This window comes from Mandrillus leucophaeus, unplaced genomic scaffold (assembly GCF_000951045.1).
Source record: "Mandrillus leucophaeus isolate KB7577 unplaced genomic scaffold, Mleu.le_1.0 Scaffold826, whole genome shotgun sequence".
Lineage (NCBI taxonomy): Eukaryota > Metazoa > Chordata > Mammalia > Primates > Cercopithecidae > Mandrillus > Mandrillus leucophaeus.
Genome location: NW_012108986.1, coordinates 580,203 through 594,908, shown reverse-complemented (window position 1 = coordinate 594,908; position 14,706 = coordinate 580,203). Strand labels below are relative to the sequence as shown.

The 14,706-nt window shown below is 38.3% G+C and overlaps 1 protein-coding gene across 1 annotated transcript in view; it reads left to right on the top strand.

The window, feature by feature from the left end:
- The first annotated feature begins 13,043 nt into the window (after positions 1-13,043).
- The window catches only part of SLC7A13 (solute carrier family 7 (anionic amino acid transporter), member 13), a 16,918-nt gene continuing 15,255 nt past the window's right edge, over positions 13,044-14,706 (top strand). The window contains exon 1 of the mRNA XM_011968055.1: positions 13,044-13,826. Coding sequence (XP_011823445.1) covers positions 13,142-13,826 — 685 coding nt within the window. The 5' untranslated portion in view covers positions 13,044-13,141. The remainder of the gene's footprint in view (positions 13,827-14,706) is intronic.

Below are 14,706 nucleotides of genomic sequence, written 5' to 3'. Positions count from 1 at the left end.
TATAATGATTCATCAGATATGTGTTTTGCAAATATTTACTTCCAGTCTGTGGCTTATATTTTTATTCTCCTAAGAGTGATTTTTTGTGAGCAGAAGTTTTTAATTGTAATGAAGTATAACATCAATTTTTGCTTTCATATGTTGTGCTTTTGGTGTTGTATCTAAGAAGTCACCACCAAACCAAGGGTCACCTAGCTTTTATCTTATGTTACGTTCTAGAACTTTGTGGTTTCTTGTTCTAAATTTAGGTCTCTAATCCATTTGGGGTTAATTTTTGTGAAAAGTGTATGATCTGTGACTAGATTCACTTTTTTTTTTTTGCATATGAATGTCCATTTGTTCTAGCACCCTTTACTGAAAAGACTCTCTTTTCTCTATTAAATTGCCTTCGCTCTTTTGTCAAAGTTTAATTGATTATATCTGTGTCTGTCTATTTCTGGGCTGCTATTCTGTTCCCTTGATTTATTTTTTTAACCTTTTGCCAATACCGTATTTTCTTGGTTATTGTAGTTTCCTTCTTTTTTTAAAAAAATTTCTAGTTTAACTTGATTTGTATAATTTTCCTCCTCCTAAATTTATTAATACTTATTTCATGACTTAACATATGATTTATCCTGGAGAATATCCCATATGTGCTTGAAAAGAATGTATACTCTTTGTGTTCATGGGTGTTTGGTCAAGTTGGTTGATAATGTTTTTTACGTTTTATGTATTCTTGCTGAATTTTTTTACTAGTTGTTCTATTAGTTTTTACTTTGTTGCTTAGGCTTGAAACTTATCTATCAGTTTTCAAGAGTGGAATATTAAAGTTTATAACTACTATTGTTGAATTTTCTATTTCTACCTTGAATTCTGCCAGTTTTAGTTTTGTGTATTTAGGGATCAGTTATTAGATGTTTATAATTTTTATGTAGTACTGCTGAGTTGATGCTTTTATCATCATAAAATGTCTCTCCTATCCAGTAGCAATTTTTTAAAGTTTATTTTGTCTTTTATTAGTATAACCTCTCCAGCTCCATTTTGGTTACTGTTTGCATTATATGTCTTTTACTCATCTTTTTACTTCTAGCTGATTTGTGTCTTTGAATCTAAGTTCTTTCTTGTAGACAGCATATAATTGGATCATGTAGTTTTATCCATTCAACCTGCCTCTGCCTTTTGGATTGGAGCATTTAATTATTTACATTTAATTTAATGACTGATAAGGTGGGATATATGTCTGCCATTTTACTATTTGTTTCCTGTGTGTCTTGTGTCTTTTTTGTTCGTCTCTTTCCTCATGACTGACTTCTCTTGTGTTAAATAGATGTCTTCAATGTTATCATTTAAATTCCCATGTTGTTTCTTCTACTCTTTTAAAAAATGTTATTTCTTAGTGGTTATCCTCAGGATTACAACTGCTATCTTAAAGCAATCTAGTCTGGATGAATACTAACTTAATTTCAATAGTACACAGAAATACAGAAATTTTGCTCCAGTATCACTCCATTCCCTCCTTCCTCTTATGTGATATTATTATACAGATTACATCTTTATACATTAGACCATCAATACAGATTTATATTTATTCCTTTATGCACTTGTCTTCTAATTCAGAGAAGAAAAGCAGTACAAAAATTATAATTTTATTTATCTTTCGTTTAAGGCTGAAGGAGCCCCTTTAGGGCAGATTTGCTGGTTGTAAATTCTGTAAGCTTTTGTTTACCTTGGAATACATTTCTCTCACAGTTTTGAAAATTGTTTTGTTAGATATAGAACTTTTGGTCAGTGGTTGCCCCTTCCCCTAACACTTCAAGTATGTCATCATGCTACTTTCTGATCTCCATAGTTTCTGATGAAATGTCAGCATTAATAGTTTTGAGAATTTCTTGTACATAATGATTTAATTTTCTCTTATTGCTCTCAAGATTCTCTCTTTGTGTCTTTCTGCGGTTTGACTATGATGTATTAATGTGTGTCTTTCTTTGAATTTTTCTACTTGGGGTTCATTTGTTTTTTCTATCAATGTTGGGAAGATTTCAGTCATTATCTCCTCAACTATTCTTTCTATCCCTTCCTCTCCAATCCTTCTGGTACTCTTACTATGTGTTTGTATTTTGTCTTTTATTAGTATAACTTCTCCAGCTCTATTTTGGGTACTGTTTGCATTATATATCCTTTATTCATCTTTTTACTTCTAGCTGATTTGTATCCTTTCATACAAGATGGATACAAAGAATGGAGAGGCTTACTATTTGATAGCACAACAGGGTGACTATAGTCAATAGTCAATAATAACAACTGTACATTTAAAAATAATTTACAGAATGTAATTGGATTGTTTGCAAATCAGTGGATAAATGCTTGAGGGGATGGATACTCCATTCTTCATAATGCACTTGTTTCACATTGCATGTCAGTACTAAGACATATCATGTACCCATATGTACACCTACTGTGTACCCACAAAATTAAAAATGAAAAAAAAAACAAATAAAAAATCCATATGCCTAGATGTCTATGTACCTGTATCAGATTATAGCTTTTATAATAAGTTTTGAAATTCAGAATTGAATGTCTTCCAAGTTTGTTCTCACTTTTCTAAATTATTTTGAGTACTTTGGGTGTTTTTCATTTTTCCATAGTTTTTAGGATTTATCAATTTCCACACACACACACAAAAAGCCTACTGAAATTTTTGATAGGCATTGTGTTGAATCTATAAATGAATTTGGGAGATAATTGCTATCTTCATAATATTGATTCTTCTAACGAACAAACATGAAATGTCTTTTTATTTATTTAGATCTGCTTGATGGCATCACACTGGTCTCTGTGACTCTTTTCATTTTTCTTCATTCTTTTTTCTTTCTGTTTCTCAGAGTGGATAATCTTATTTGATCTATTTTCAAGTTCACTGATTCTTTTATTCCTGCCAGCTCTAATCTGTTATTGAGCTCCTCTAGTGAGTTTTTCATTTTAGTTATTGTACTTTTCAATTGTATCTGGTTCTTTTTTATAATGATTTATCTTTAATATTCTCTATTTGGTGAGATGTCACTGTCACACTTTAATTTTTTACACTCTGTTTCCTTTAATTCTCTGAACAGATTTAAAATGTTTTTCTGAGGTCAGGTGCGGTGGCTTACACCTACAATCCCAGCACTTTGGGAGGCCAAGGCGGGCGGATCACAGGTCAGGAGATTGAGACCATCCTGGCTAACATGGTGAAACCCTGTCTCTACTAAAAATACAAAAAATTAGCCAGGTGAGGTGGCAGGCGTCTGTAGTCCGAGTTACTCGGGAGGCTGAGGTGGGAGAATGGCATGAACCTGGGAGGCAGAGCTTGCTGTGAGCCAAGATTGTACCACTGCACTCCAGCCTTGGCGACAGAGTGAGACTCCATCTCAAAAAAAAAAAGAAAAGCTTTTCTGATATGTTCAACATCTTGGTTTCCCTAGGGGGGAGTTTCTATTGACTACCATTTTCCTGTGTATGGGCCACACCTTTTTGGTTTTTTAAATAAGCCACATACATTTTTATTGAAAACTGGACATTTTAGTAATATAATATGGTGACTCTCAAAATCAGGTTCCTTCTGCCCAGAGTTTGTTGTTGTTATTGTTTTATTGCTGCTGCTGGTGTGTGTGTGTGTATGTGTGTGTGTGTGTGTGTTCATTCAATCACTTTCCTGGACTAATTTATAAAGTCTATGTTATGGGTTGAATTGTATCCCTTGAAAAATATATGTTTAGTTCTAATCCTCAGTGCCTCAGAATGTGTCCTTATTTGGAAATAGGATCTTCACAGAGGTTATCGGGTTAAAACATGGTCATTAGGTTCGACCCTAATTCAACATGAGTGTTGTTCTTATAAAAAGGAAATTTGGACACAAAGACATATAGGCACAGTGGGAAGATAATATGAAGTCCGACAGAGAGAAAACAGAATGTGACTATAGTAGTACATTTATAAACTAAAGAAGCCCAAGGATTAAATCACTAGAAGCTAGAAGAGGCCAGAGAAGTTCTCACCTAGAGTTGCCAGTGAGAACATGGCCCTGACATCTCTATTTTGAATTTCTAGTCTCCAGAACTGTGAGACAATAAATTTCTTTTGTCTAAAGTCACCTAGGTTTTGGCACTTTGAACTAATACAATCTATATTTTCTGTAGTGTGCAGCCTCTGAATTCTCTACTAAGAAGCGTTAGTATTCAGCTATTGACTGATTAGAGATTTCCATAAATACTTTGAACCAATAAATCTTCCATTGTTTGCCAAAGAGCTCTTTGTGTTTGTGTTGAGGCACTCTGATGCTCAGGCAATTTTCCACTCAGCCTTAAACTTCACTTACTGTTTTCACAGGGTCTCAAGGTGAGCCAGAGGTGAGATACTGGAGTCCTTTCAGTTCTTTCCTGAGCATTTGCACAGCCCTGAACATGCACATGGCCTTCTAGGTCTTCAGGGATATGCCAGGGCCTTTCAAAGGCCCTATAAAGATCTTTTCCTTCAGATATTCCAGGCTGTTATTTTATTTTCCTATACTAGTATTGTTGCCTTAGGCAACTGCTGTGTTAGATAATCACAATTGATTGTTTTAGACAAATACTCTGCATATAGGAATTTTTCCCACAGAGCAATATCTGAGTTATGTCAAATGACAACAGTGCCCTGCAAATGGGACTTCTTCAAAGAGCTAAGAGATACATTAAATAAAAACAATGCTATTGGCTAGGCACAGTGGCTCACACCTGTAATCCTAGCACTTTGGGAGGCTGAGTTGGGAAGACCTCTTGAGCCCAAGAGTTCAAGACCAGCCTGGGCAACATGGCAAAGCCCTGTCTCTACAAAAAACTAGACAGGTGTGGTATCATATGCCTGTAGTCCCAGCTACTTAGGAAGATGAGGTGAAAGGATAACCTGAGCCCTGGAGGTCTAGACTGCAGTGAGCCAAGATTGCACCACTGTACTTCAGCTTGGGTGACAGAGTGCGATCCTGCCTTTAAAAAAATTGCTCTGAAAATGGGATCTTTTGAGAAACTCCTGGTTTTCCACTTTCTAGTGGCTGAGAGACTGTGGTTTTCTGACAGCCCAATGAGTTCATCTTGCCTGCTACCCAGATATAACCAATTTATCAAGACAGGGGAATTGCGATAGAGAATTTAGTACATGTAGAGCCAACTAAACAGAAGACCAAAGTTTTATTATTACTCAAATCAGCCTCCTTGAAAATTTGGAGGCTAGGGTTTCAAAAAGATAGGTTGGCAGGCAAGTGGTTAGGGAATAGGTGCTGTTGATTGGTTGGGAATGCAATCATAGGGGTGTGGTGTAGGGTATCTGTCGGCATGGTGGGAAAAACTACAGGGAAAGGATGCAAACCTTCTGAAAGGTCGGAAGGTTTTGCAGAACAGTGGGGGAGAATAGCTGAAGGCAGCTGTTCTATAACCCTGAGGCAGAAGGCAAGGAGTAGGTACAAGGGAGTATAGGGGAATTTATCTTAAACAGTCTTGTTTATATTGATCAGGAACTGACCTTTGATCAGCTGTGTGTGTGACATTCCCTGAAAGGGGAACAATAAATGTTAATTACTTGAAGGTTGTGTTTGCTCCAGGTTTTCGGCATTGTGCCTGCACTGAATAAAAACAAGTAGCTCCAGGTTCTTGGGGCTGCTCCCTGGCCACTAGAGCCAGGCGGTCACCTAGCTGTTCTTACATTGCATACCTACTTGTGTCCGAGTACTCATTTCATCTGCTGGCCAGGGTCTGTAGGACAGACCTCGGAGTGTGGAAAATGGTCCTAGTGTGCCAGATCCACTTCTGGATCAGGGCCACAGGACCAGTTGAATCATGAATCCCAGTTCCAGGTAGAGTCATTCAGTCATCAGAAATGCAAAAATCTGAAAAGACACCTCACAAGGCCAATCTTAGGTTCTAATAGTGATGTTATTTACAGGAGTAATTGGAGAAGTTACAAATCTTGTGACCTTCGCAACAAAGGCTGGTTATAGTTTAACTACACCTGCATTTTACACCATGATCTGTGCCCATGTAAGACAGTGCATTTAATTGATAAATGTGCATGATCTGATTGTTCCACCAACTGGCTGTTTCCATGTATCTCTCCTTTTCCTCAGGTCTCCCTGTTCCCTGAGACACAACAATATTAAAATTAGGCCAATTAAGAACCCTACAATGGCTCTAAGTGTTCAAGTGAATGGCAGAGTTGCATGTCTTTCACTTTAAATCAAAAGCTAGACGTGATGAAGCTTAGTGACAAAAGCATGTTGAAAGCTGAGATAGGTTGAAAGCTAGGCCTCTTGAGCCAAGCAATTAGCTATGTTATGCATGCAAAAATAAAGTGCTTGAAGGAAATTAATAGTGCTATTTCAGTAAACATCTGAATGAAAAGAAAGAAAACCACCTTATTACTGATACACAAAAAATTTAAGTGGTCTGGATAGAAGATCAAGCCAAACATTCCCTTAAGCCAAAGCCTAATCCAGAGCAAGGACCTAAATCTCTTCAGTTCCATGAAGGGTGAGAGACGTGAAGAAGCTTCAGAAGAAAAATTTGAATCCAGCAAAAGTTGGTTCATGAGGTTTCAGGAAAGAAGCCATCTCCATAACATAAAAATGCAAGGTAAAGCAGCAAATTCTGATATAGAACCTGCAGTAAGTTTTCTGGAAGATCTAGCTGAGATCATTGATGAAGGTGGTTACCCTAAGTAGCATATTTTCAGTGGAGATGAAGCAGCCTTCTATTGGAAGATGTCATATAGGACTTTCATAGCTAGAGAGGAGAAGTCAAGGCCTGGCTTCAAAGTTTCAAAGAACAGCTGACTCTTGTTAGGGGCTAGTTTAGCTGGCGACTTTAAATTGAAGCCAATGTTTGTGCACCACTCCAAAATCTAGGACCCTCAAGAATTATGCTAACTCTACTCTACTCTACTTTTCAAATGAAACAACACACCTTGGATGACAGCACATCTGTTTACAGCATGGTTGGTTTTACTCAATATTTTAAACTCACTCTTGAGACCTACTGCTCAGAAAAAAAAGATTCCTTTCAAAAGTTTACTGAACATTGATCATACACCTGGTCATGCAATAACTGATGGAGATGTACAAGAAGATTAATGTTGTTTTCATACCTGCTAACACAATATTCATTCTGCAGCCTATGGATCGAAGAGAATTTTGACTTTCAAGTCTTCTTATTTAAGAAATACATTTCATAAGGCTGTAGTTGCCATAGATCATGATTCTTCTAATGGATCAGGGAAAAGTAAATTGAAAGCCTTCTGGAAAGAATTCATCATTCTAGATAGCATTAAGAACACAGTGATTCATGGTAGAAGATCAAAATATCAGCATTAATAGGAATTTGGAAGAATATTATTTTAACCCACATGGGTGACTGGTGGGTTCAAAACTTCAGTGGAGAAAGAAATTGAAGATGTGGTGGAAATAGCAAGAGAACCAGAAGTGGAACTACAAGCTTGTGATAAGATCTGTACAGATCAGGAAATGCTTCTTGTGAACGAGCAAAGAAAATGGTTTCTTGAGATCTGTAACTGGTGAAGATGCTGTGAACATTGTTGAAATGATGAAAAAGGGTTTAGAGTATTACATAAACTTGGCTGATAAAACAGCAGCAATGTTTGAAAGGATCAACTCCAATTTAGAAAGAAGTTCTACTGTGGGTATAATGCTATCAAACAGCATAGCATGCTACAGAGAAATCTTTCATGAAGAGAAGAGTCAATTAATGAGGCAAACTTGATAGTTGTCTTATTTTAAGAAATTGCCATACTGGTCAGGTGCAGTGGTGCACTCCTGTAATCTCAGCACTTTGGGAGGCTGAGGCAGGCGGATCACCTCAGGTTAAATGCTTGAGACCAGCCTGGCCAACATGACAAAACCCCATCTCTACTAAAAATGCATAAATTAGTTGGGTGTGGTGGAGCATGGCTGTAATCCCAGCTACTTGGGAGTCTGAGGCAGGAGAATTGCTTGAACTCAGTAGGCAAGTTGCAGTGAGCCAAGATCACACCACTGCACTCCAGCCTGGGTGACAGAGCAAGATTCTGTCTCAAAAAAAAAAAAAAAAAAGGAAAAAAAGAAAAAGAAAAAGAAAAAACAACAAAAAAACTGAAAACAAACAGACAATAAAACCACACAAAAACCCAAAAAAGAAATTGTCACAGCCACCTCTGCCTTCGGCAACCACCACCCTGATCAGTCAGCACCATCAACATTGAGGTAAGATCATCCACCAGCGAAACATTACAACTTGTTGAAGCCTCAGATAATCATAAGCAGTGTTTTTTTTTTTTTTTTTTTTTTTTTTTTTTTTAGCAATAAAGCATTTTAAAAATATTTTTAAGGACATAATTCTATTACACACTTAAAGGACTACAATATAGAATAAACATATATATATATGCATATATATATATGCATTGGGAAACCAAAATATTTATGTGATTTGTTTTATTACAATATTCACTTTGTTGTGGTGGTCTGGAGCTGAACCTGCGAAATTTTTGAGGTATACCTGTGAAGATCATGAGCTTTGGATAACCCAGGACGAGATGTAAATTCTGGCTCTTCTACTTCCAAGAGAGATGAAATGGACAAGTTCCCTAAAATCTTTAAACATTTTTTTTTGCATCGCTGTACAATTGAGTTGATAATATATACTCTCTAAGATTGACACTTTCAGTCCTATCATCATGACAGTTCTTTCTTAGTAGTGTAATTATAGAAAAAGAAAAACAAAGATAAAAAGAAATATCATTGTAAATCTTCAGGTGGCAACACTTAATGCCATTCAATATGTCTCCTCTCTTTTGTTTTCAGTCTCCTGTTTCCACAAGTCATTTATAAGATGATATGAACATGACAGTTTTTCAGTTAGCTTTCTGAAGTTCCTGTCCAAAAGCTGAACATACCTACATGCTGTGTGAAAGATATTCATCTGGGCACTGAAGGAACTGTGCAGCAGAGTCTAATATTGGAGAACTTACACATCTTCCTCTTTGATGTATAATCGTAGGCCCACACAGAATGTCCAAGAATAGCCTCCTTAGACTAGAGGGCACTGCTTCAAGGAATATATCTCCTGAGTTTGGAGAATCTCCGATATTCTTGAAAGTTAACAGAAATGGGGATTGATTTCCCAGCCTATCTCTCATCTTACATTCTACATTTTCAGAGTCATGGACTTACCTGAGTACTGTAGTGCACCAGGAATGCAGAATACATCGTAGCCTTTTGCTCCTTATATTAAGAATCAAGAAGATTTAGAAGCAGAGCCTCTAAATCTATATCTATGTCTTTCTATATCTATGCCTATACCTTTATCTGAATCTTGTCTCTATCTTTATTATCTATTTAGGTATTTATAAAAATTAACAGGATTTACTCTGTTACAGAGATTTGACCTTAAGCAACTATGGGAGGTAGCTGGGCAGTCTCTACAAGGCTGTTGTCCTTAAGTCTGATGCTGGGAACTTGAAGTACAAGTAATTCAGAAAGGACAATATATGTAAAAGTGAGGGAGAGCAAAAACAAATTGGAACTCACAGGCATGAGTTGAAGACCAGGAAGATAGATTGAAATCTGTGCCAGTTCTCATGACCTCTGACCTCAGTGGTGTGGTATCTTGCAGAAGTTGAGGTCCATTATCATGGAACTAAATATACATGCTTGTCCCAGGAGCTGTAAAAGCTGAAGGAGGATCTCACAGAAGGTGGAAGAATTGTACGCTCAGTCACAACCCCACATTAATGAGGAAAACCAGCAGATACATGACAATGACAGCAATTATATGGGTCATCACATGTTAAACAATGAATGTTGTAAAAGAAAAACTGCACCATTTGTTAAAAATGGCGAGATAGATTTCATATGAGCTACTGAAATAAGGGAGAGAGACTTCAGTATAGAACTGAGCTCAATTCCAAATACAGCAAAGACAGCTGGGGATTTGTAGTCAATGAACAGAATGAGGGGGTTAATGGATGGACAGTTACCAAGAAGAGCTTGATTGTGTATCAAGAGCGAGGAGATTCTTGCTAAGCTGAGCTCAGCTGGCCAAGGATGAGGCCTGGTCAGGAAGAGAGATCAAAGGAGCCTGACTGAAGTTTGGTCATGGGAAAATTTCTTATCAGTGTGAACTACCAATGCAATTGCTGTTTCACTTCTGTACTCCACATCTCACACAGACATCTTCCTTATGAGAATTCCTTCCTTATGAGAATCTTCCTAATTGAGAATTTAGGAAAACGTGGTTTAGTCTAGCCAAGGTAACAACTACAAAACGACCACACTCCCATTTGGTGGTCCTGGTTCTTCTGGACTTATATATTTTCCTGTTGTGAGATCCAAGGCTTGGATAGTGGATTCCCTCACCATCTTCCCTAAGAGTAGATTGTTAGGTAGGGAATTTATTGGTGGGACAATGGTCACCTTTGTCCCATGCTTCTACTTTGTCTCTATTGCAGCCAAGGGCAGATCTGACTAGGCTCGTGAAACTTTAACCCACATTGCTTGCTTTTAGCTAGTTTCACTGTTTTAAAAGATTACTAACTCTAAACGAATGTCACATAGCTAAGCAGTACATCACAAGACTCCCTTGAACTTCCCTATAGATACCATCTCTGACGCATGTATGGGTCACAGTGGTAGCAGTTGCCTACATTGCTTTTCAGGAACCTAGAGTCAACTCTTGTCCAGTTTAAACCAGGTGAGACCACCACCCCTCCACCTGGATGGGCCTCCACGAACGTCCGATGTGGGATCTTTTGACATCAGAATGCCATTTATAAGATGTCATTTATAAGCTCCACCCTCATATCATGATAACATTATCATTTTCTGAACATCCATCCTATGGGGAGCCATGAAGCTTGAATGTGCTTGCACAGAACATCAATTATCTCACTTGTCCTTATCCCCAGTCACCTTTCTCCATGCCTCAGACCACCTACTCCTCGATCCCATAAATATTCTTAAACCCCATCTTTGAGGAGGCAGATCTGAGACCTGTTCTCCCATCTCTTCACTTGGCTTAAAGAGAAAGGAATAAATCCTTTCTTTTTCGGAAAGCTCATCATCTTCACCATTGGCATACTGTGCAGTGAACAAAACAGGCCTGGTTCAGTAACACAATCTTTTGGAGAGCTTTCTGGTATTCTTTTCACACTCCCAGGTCCTTGCTTTTTGAGACAAGAAAGAAGGCACGGTTTTATTTGGGACATGGACCTGGTCATGTTTACTGAAATCTATATAGTTTTTTGTTTGTTTGTTTGTTTGTTTGAAACAGAGTCTGGTTCCATCTCCCAGACTGGAGTGCAGTGGCCCACTCTCAGCTCACTGCAACCTCCGCCTCCCAGGTTCAAGCAGTTCTCCTGCCTCAGTCTCCCTAGTAGCATGGGCACCACCACACCCAGCTAATTTTGGTATTTTTAGTAGAGACGGAGTTTCGCCATGTTGGCCAGGCTGGTTTTAAACTCCTGATCTCAGGTGATCCACCGACCTTGGCCTCCCAAAGTGCTGGGATTACAGGCATGAGCCACCCACTGCACCCAGCCCTATATCACTATGTAGTATTATCAGTGAATTTTCTTGGATCCAATCTGCCAGAAAATAGCCAGTTTTCCCAAACCAAAGCAAAACCAAGCAATTTCACTTTCACTTACTCTTAGGGGACAATTGAGAAATACTTTACTAGACCGGGCGTGGTGGCTCATGCCTGTAATCCCAGCACTTTGGGAGGCAGAGGTGGGTGAATCATCTGAGGTCAGGAGTTTGAGACCAGCCTGGCCAACATGGGGAAACCCTATCTCTACCGAAAAAAATCCCCACAAAAGTTAGCTGGGTGTGGTGGTGCATGCCTCTAGTCCTAGCTTTTAAAAAAAAGAGAGAGAGAGAGAGAGAAATTCTTATTTCCTAGGCTTAAATGTGCTCCAGGCTTATGAGCCTTTGGAAATTCTCAGGACAGGGCTTTTCATTATAAAGTCAACAAATGTGGGAGCCACTCCTAGACTTGTAGGTTAGGACAAGACAGTTAGGACCCTCCTTCCCTCTGTCCCTGGGGCCAGTTCTTCTCCTGTACTTTCTGTTCACAATTTTCTGTATGTGACTAAGGCTACCAGAATGATAGGTGACTGGTTAAATGACAGGCTTATGTTTCAGGACATTTCCCTCCCTTGCCTTGCTAATTAGCTTCTGTGAATATAAGCCTGATAAATTGTTTCCTGAAAGCTTAGTGATTTTAAAAAAATGTGAAGAAGAGGGAAGCAAGGTAGTAAAAGGATAGTGAACTGATTCCTCCATGTTCATGGGAAGAGGTCAGTATTTGCTTTCTAAAGTTGAGATATTTAGAAATATAAGTCTTTTTGTGTTATTTAGAGTTATGAAGGCAACCACCAAAAAGATCTAAAACCATACACACTTTAAAATGGTTGGTTTTTAATCCCAGCGATTTGGGAGACAAGGCGGGAGGATCACTTGAGCACAGGAGTTCAAAACCAGCCTGGCCAACAAAGTGAGACCCTCGTCTCTACCAAAAATAAAACAAAACAATAACCACCAAAAACCTTAGCCAGGTGTGGTGGCTCACGCCCGTGGTCCCAGCTACTTGGGAGGCTAAGGTGGAAGGGTTACTTGAGTCCAGGAGGTCAAGGCTGTACTCCAGCCCAGGTGACAGAGTGAGACTCTGTCTCAAAAAATAAAATAAAATAATAAAATAAAATGATTGTTTCCAAAGGAGGGAACTAGGAATGCATTTTGGAAGCAGTGAAGCAGAGCAGGAAGCCCCAGCTTTGTACTGTAACCCATGTCTTCTTGGAAATTCCTTTTTTAAAAAATCTGAGTGCATTATTTTGATAATAATTGAAAGACAAGTCAGACCAAAGCCTTCTACATGTTGGTCTATTTTATTGAATGTGTCACATATATTTTGTTACTTATTATTTTTTGTCCCCATCTTCCACCTCTATTTTGTTAATTATTAAAACCAAGCTATACTTAATGAAAAGGGAACAGAAAGGACAGCATTATTTTATTTCAGGAATCCATCAACATCCTTTGCAGCTACATAGGCAGGAAAATCTAGAAATTGTAATTTATATAGAATTTGAAAACTCTTCAATTACAATGGACAGAGGGAAGAAAATACAGCTCAAGAGAGTGTTTGGATATTGCTGGGGCACAAGTTTTTTACTTATTAATATCATTGGTGCAGGAATTTTTGTGTCCCCCAAAGGTGTGTTGGCATACTCTTGCATGAACGTGGGAGTCTCCCTGTGCGTTTGGGCTGGCTGTGCCGTACTGGCCATGACATCAACTCTTTGCTCTGCAGAGATAAGTATAAGCTTCCCATGCAGTGGAGCTCAATACTACTTTCTCAAGAGATACTTTGGCTCCACAGTTGCTTTCTTGAATCTCTGGACATCCTTGTTTCTGGGGTCAGGGGTAGTTGCTGGCCAAGCTCTGCTCCTTGCTGAGTACAGCATCCAGCCTTTTTTCCCCAGCTGCTCTGTCCCAAAGCTGCCAAAGAAATGTCTGGCATTGGCCATGTTGTGGATTGTAGGAATTCTGACTTCTCGTGGTGTGAAAGAAGTGACTTGGCTTCAGATGGCTAGTTCGGTGCTGAAAGTGTCCATACTGAGCTTCATTTCCCTAACTGGAGTAGTGTTCCTGGTAAGAGGGAAAAAGGAGAATGTAGAACGGTTTCAGAATGCTTTTGATGCTGAATTTCCAGATATCTCTCACCTTATACAAGCCATCTTCCAAGGATATTTTGCATATTCAGGCGGGGCATGCTTTACACTTATAGCAGGTAACAATCCATTGAGGAAAAAAAAATCTAAAATCATGACTTACTGCATACAGTATGAAATGCCTATCATTTGTTGTATTTTGAGTCTTAAATGATTCAATGTTTCTTTCTTCTTTGTGACTTTCTAAATCAGATCATGCCAGCCTTGCACTTGTTACCTACTCTTAATTATCTTCCTGTTTATTCTAAGGTACTTATTTGATTGAACAGCTTCTCTTTTTCAACTTTCCTTTCTGGGACCACAGATATGTGACTTCTGTGTTAATCTGTTTCCTTTCTGTTAATGGATGAAAGCTGGGGTTGTGAAAATATTCCCCACCCATGAAACTGTAAATCCAGGAATGATCCAATGCTGGACTATGTTTGTGTTGTAGGTAGGTATGACACATTGAGGCTCTAAGTATTTTTATTTACTTACTTTTGGAATTATGTTTTATATTTTATTATAACTTTTTCCTTTCACTGATGAATGTAGTAATACAAACCGATTTTACATGCAATTGACCTTTTTCACATCAAGCATTCTAATTAATGATAAAGCTATAATTTTCTTGTGTGCATTATAAAAGCTGCCACCCTACAACAACCTTGGATGCATTTTAAAGTTAAATTAGGGCTGGGTGTGATGGCTCATGCCTATAATCCCAATACTTTGAGAGGCCGAAATGGGAAGATTGCTTGAGCCTAGGAGTTTGAGACCAACCTGTGCAAAATAGTGAGATCCCTCTCCTCAGATTTCTTTTTCTTTCTTTCTTTTCTTTTCTCTTTTCTTTTCTTTCTTTCTTTCCTGCTTTTTCTTTCTCTCTCTCTCTTTCTCTCTTTCTCTCTCTCTCTTTCTCTCTCTCTCTTTCTTTCTCTCTTTCTCTCTCTCTTTCTCTCT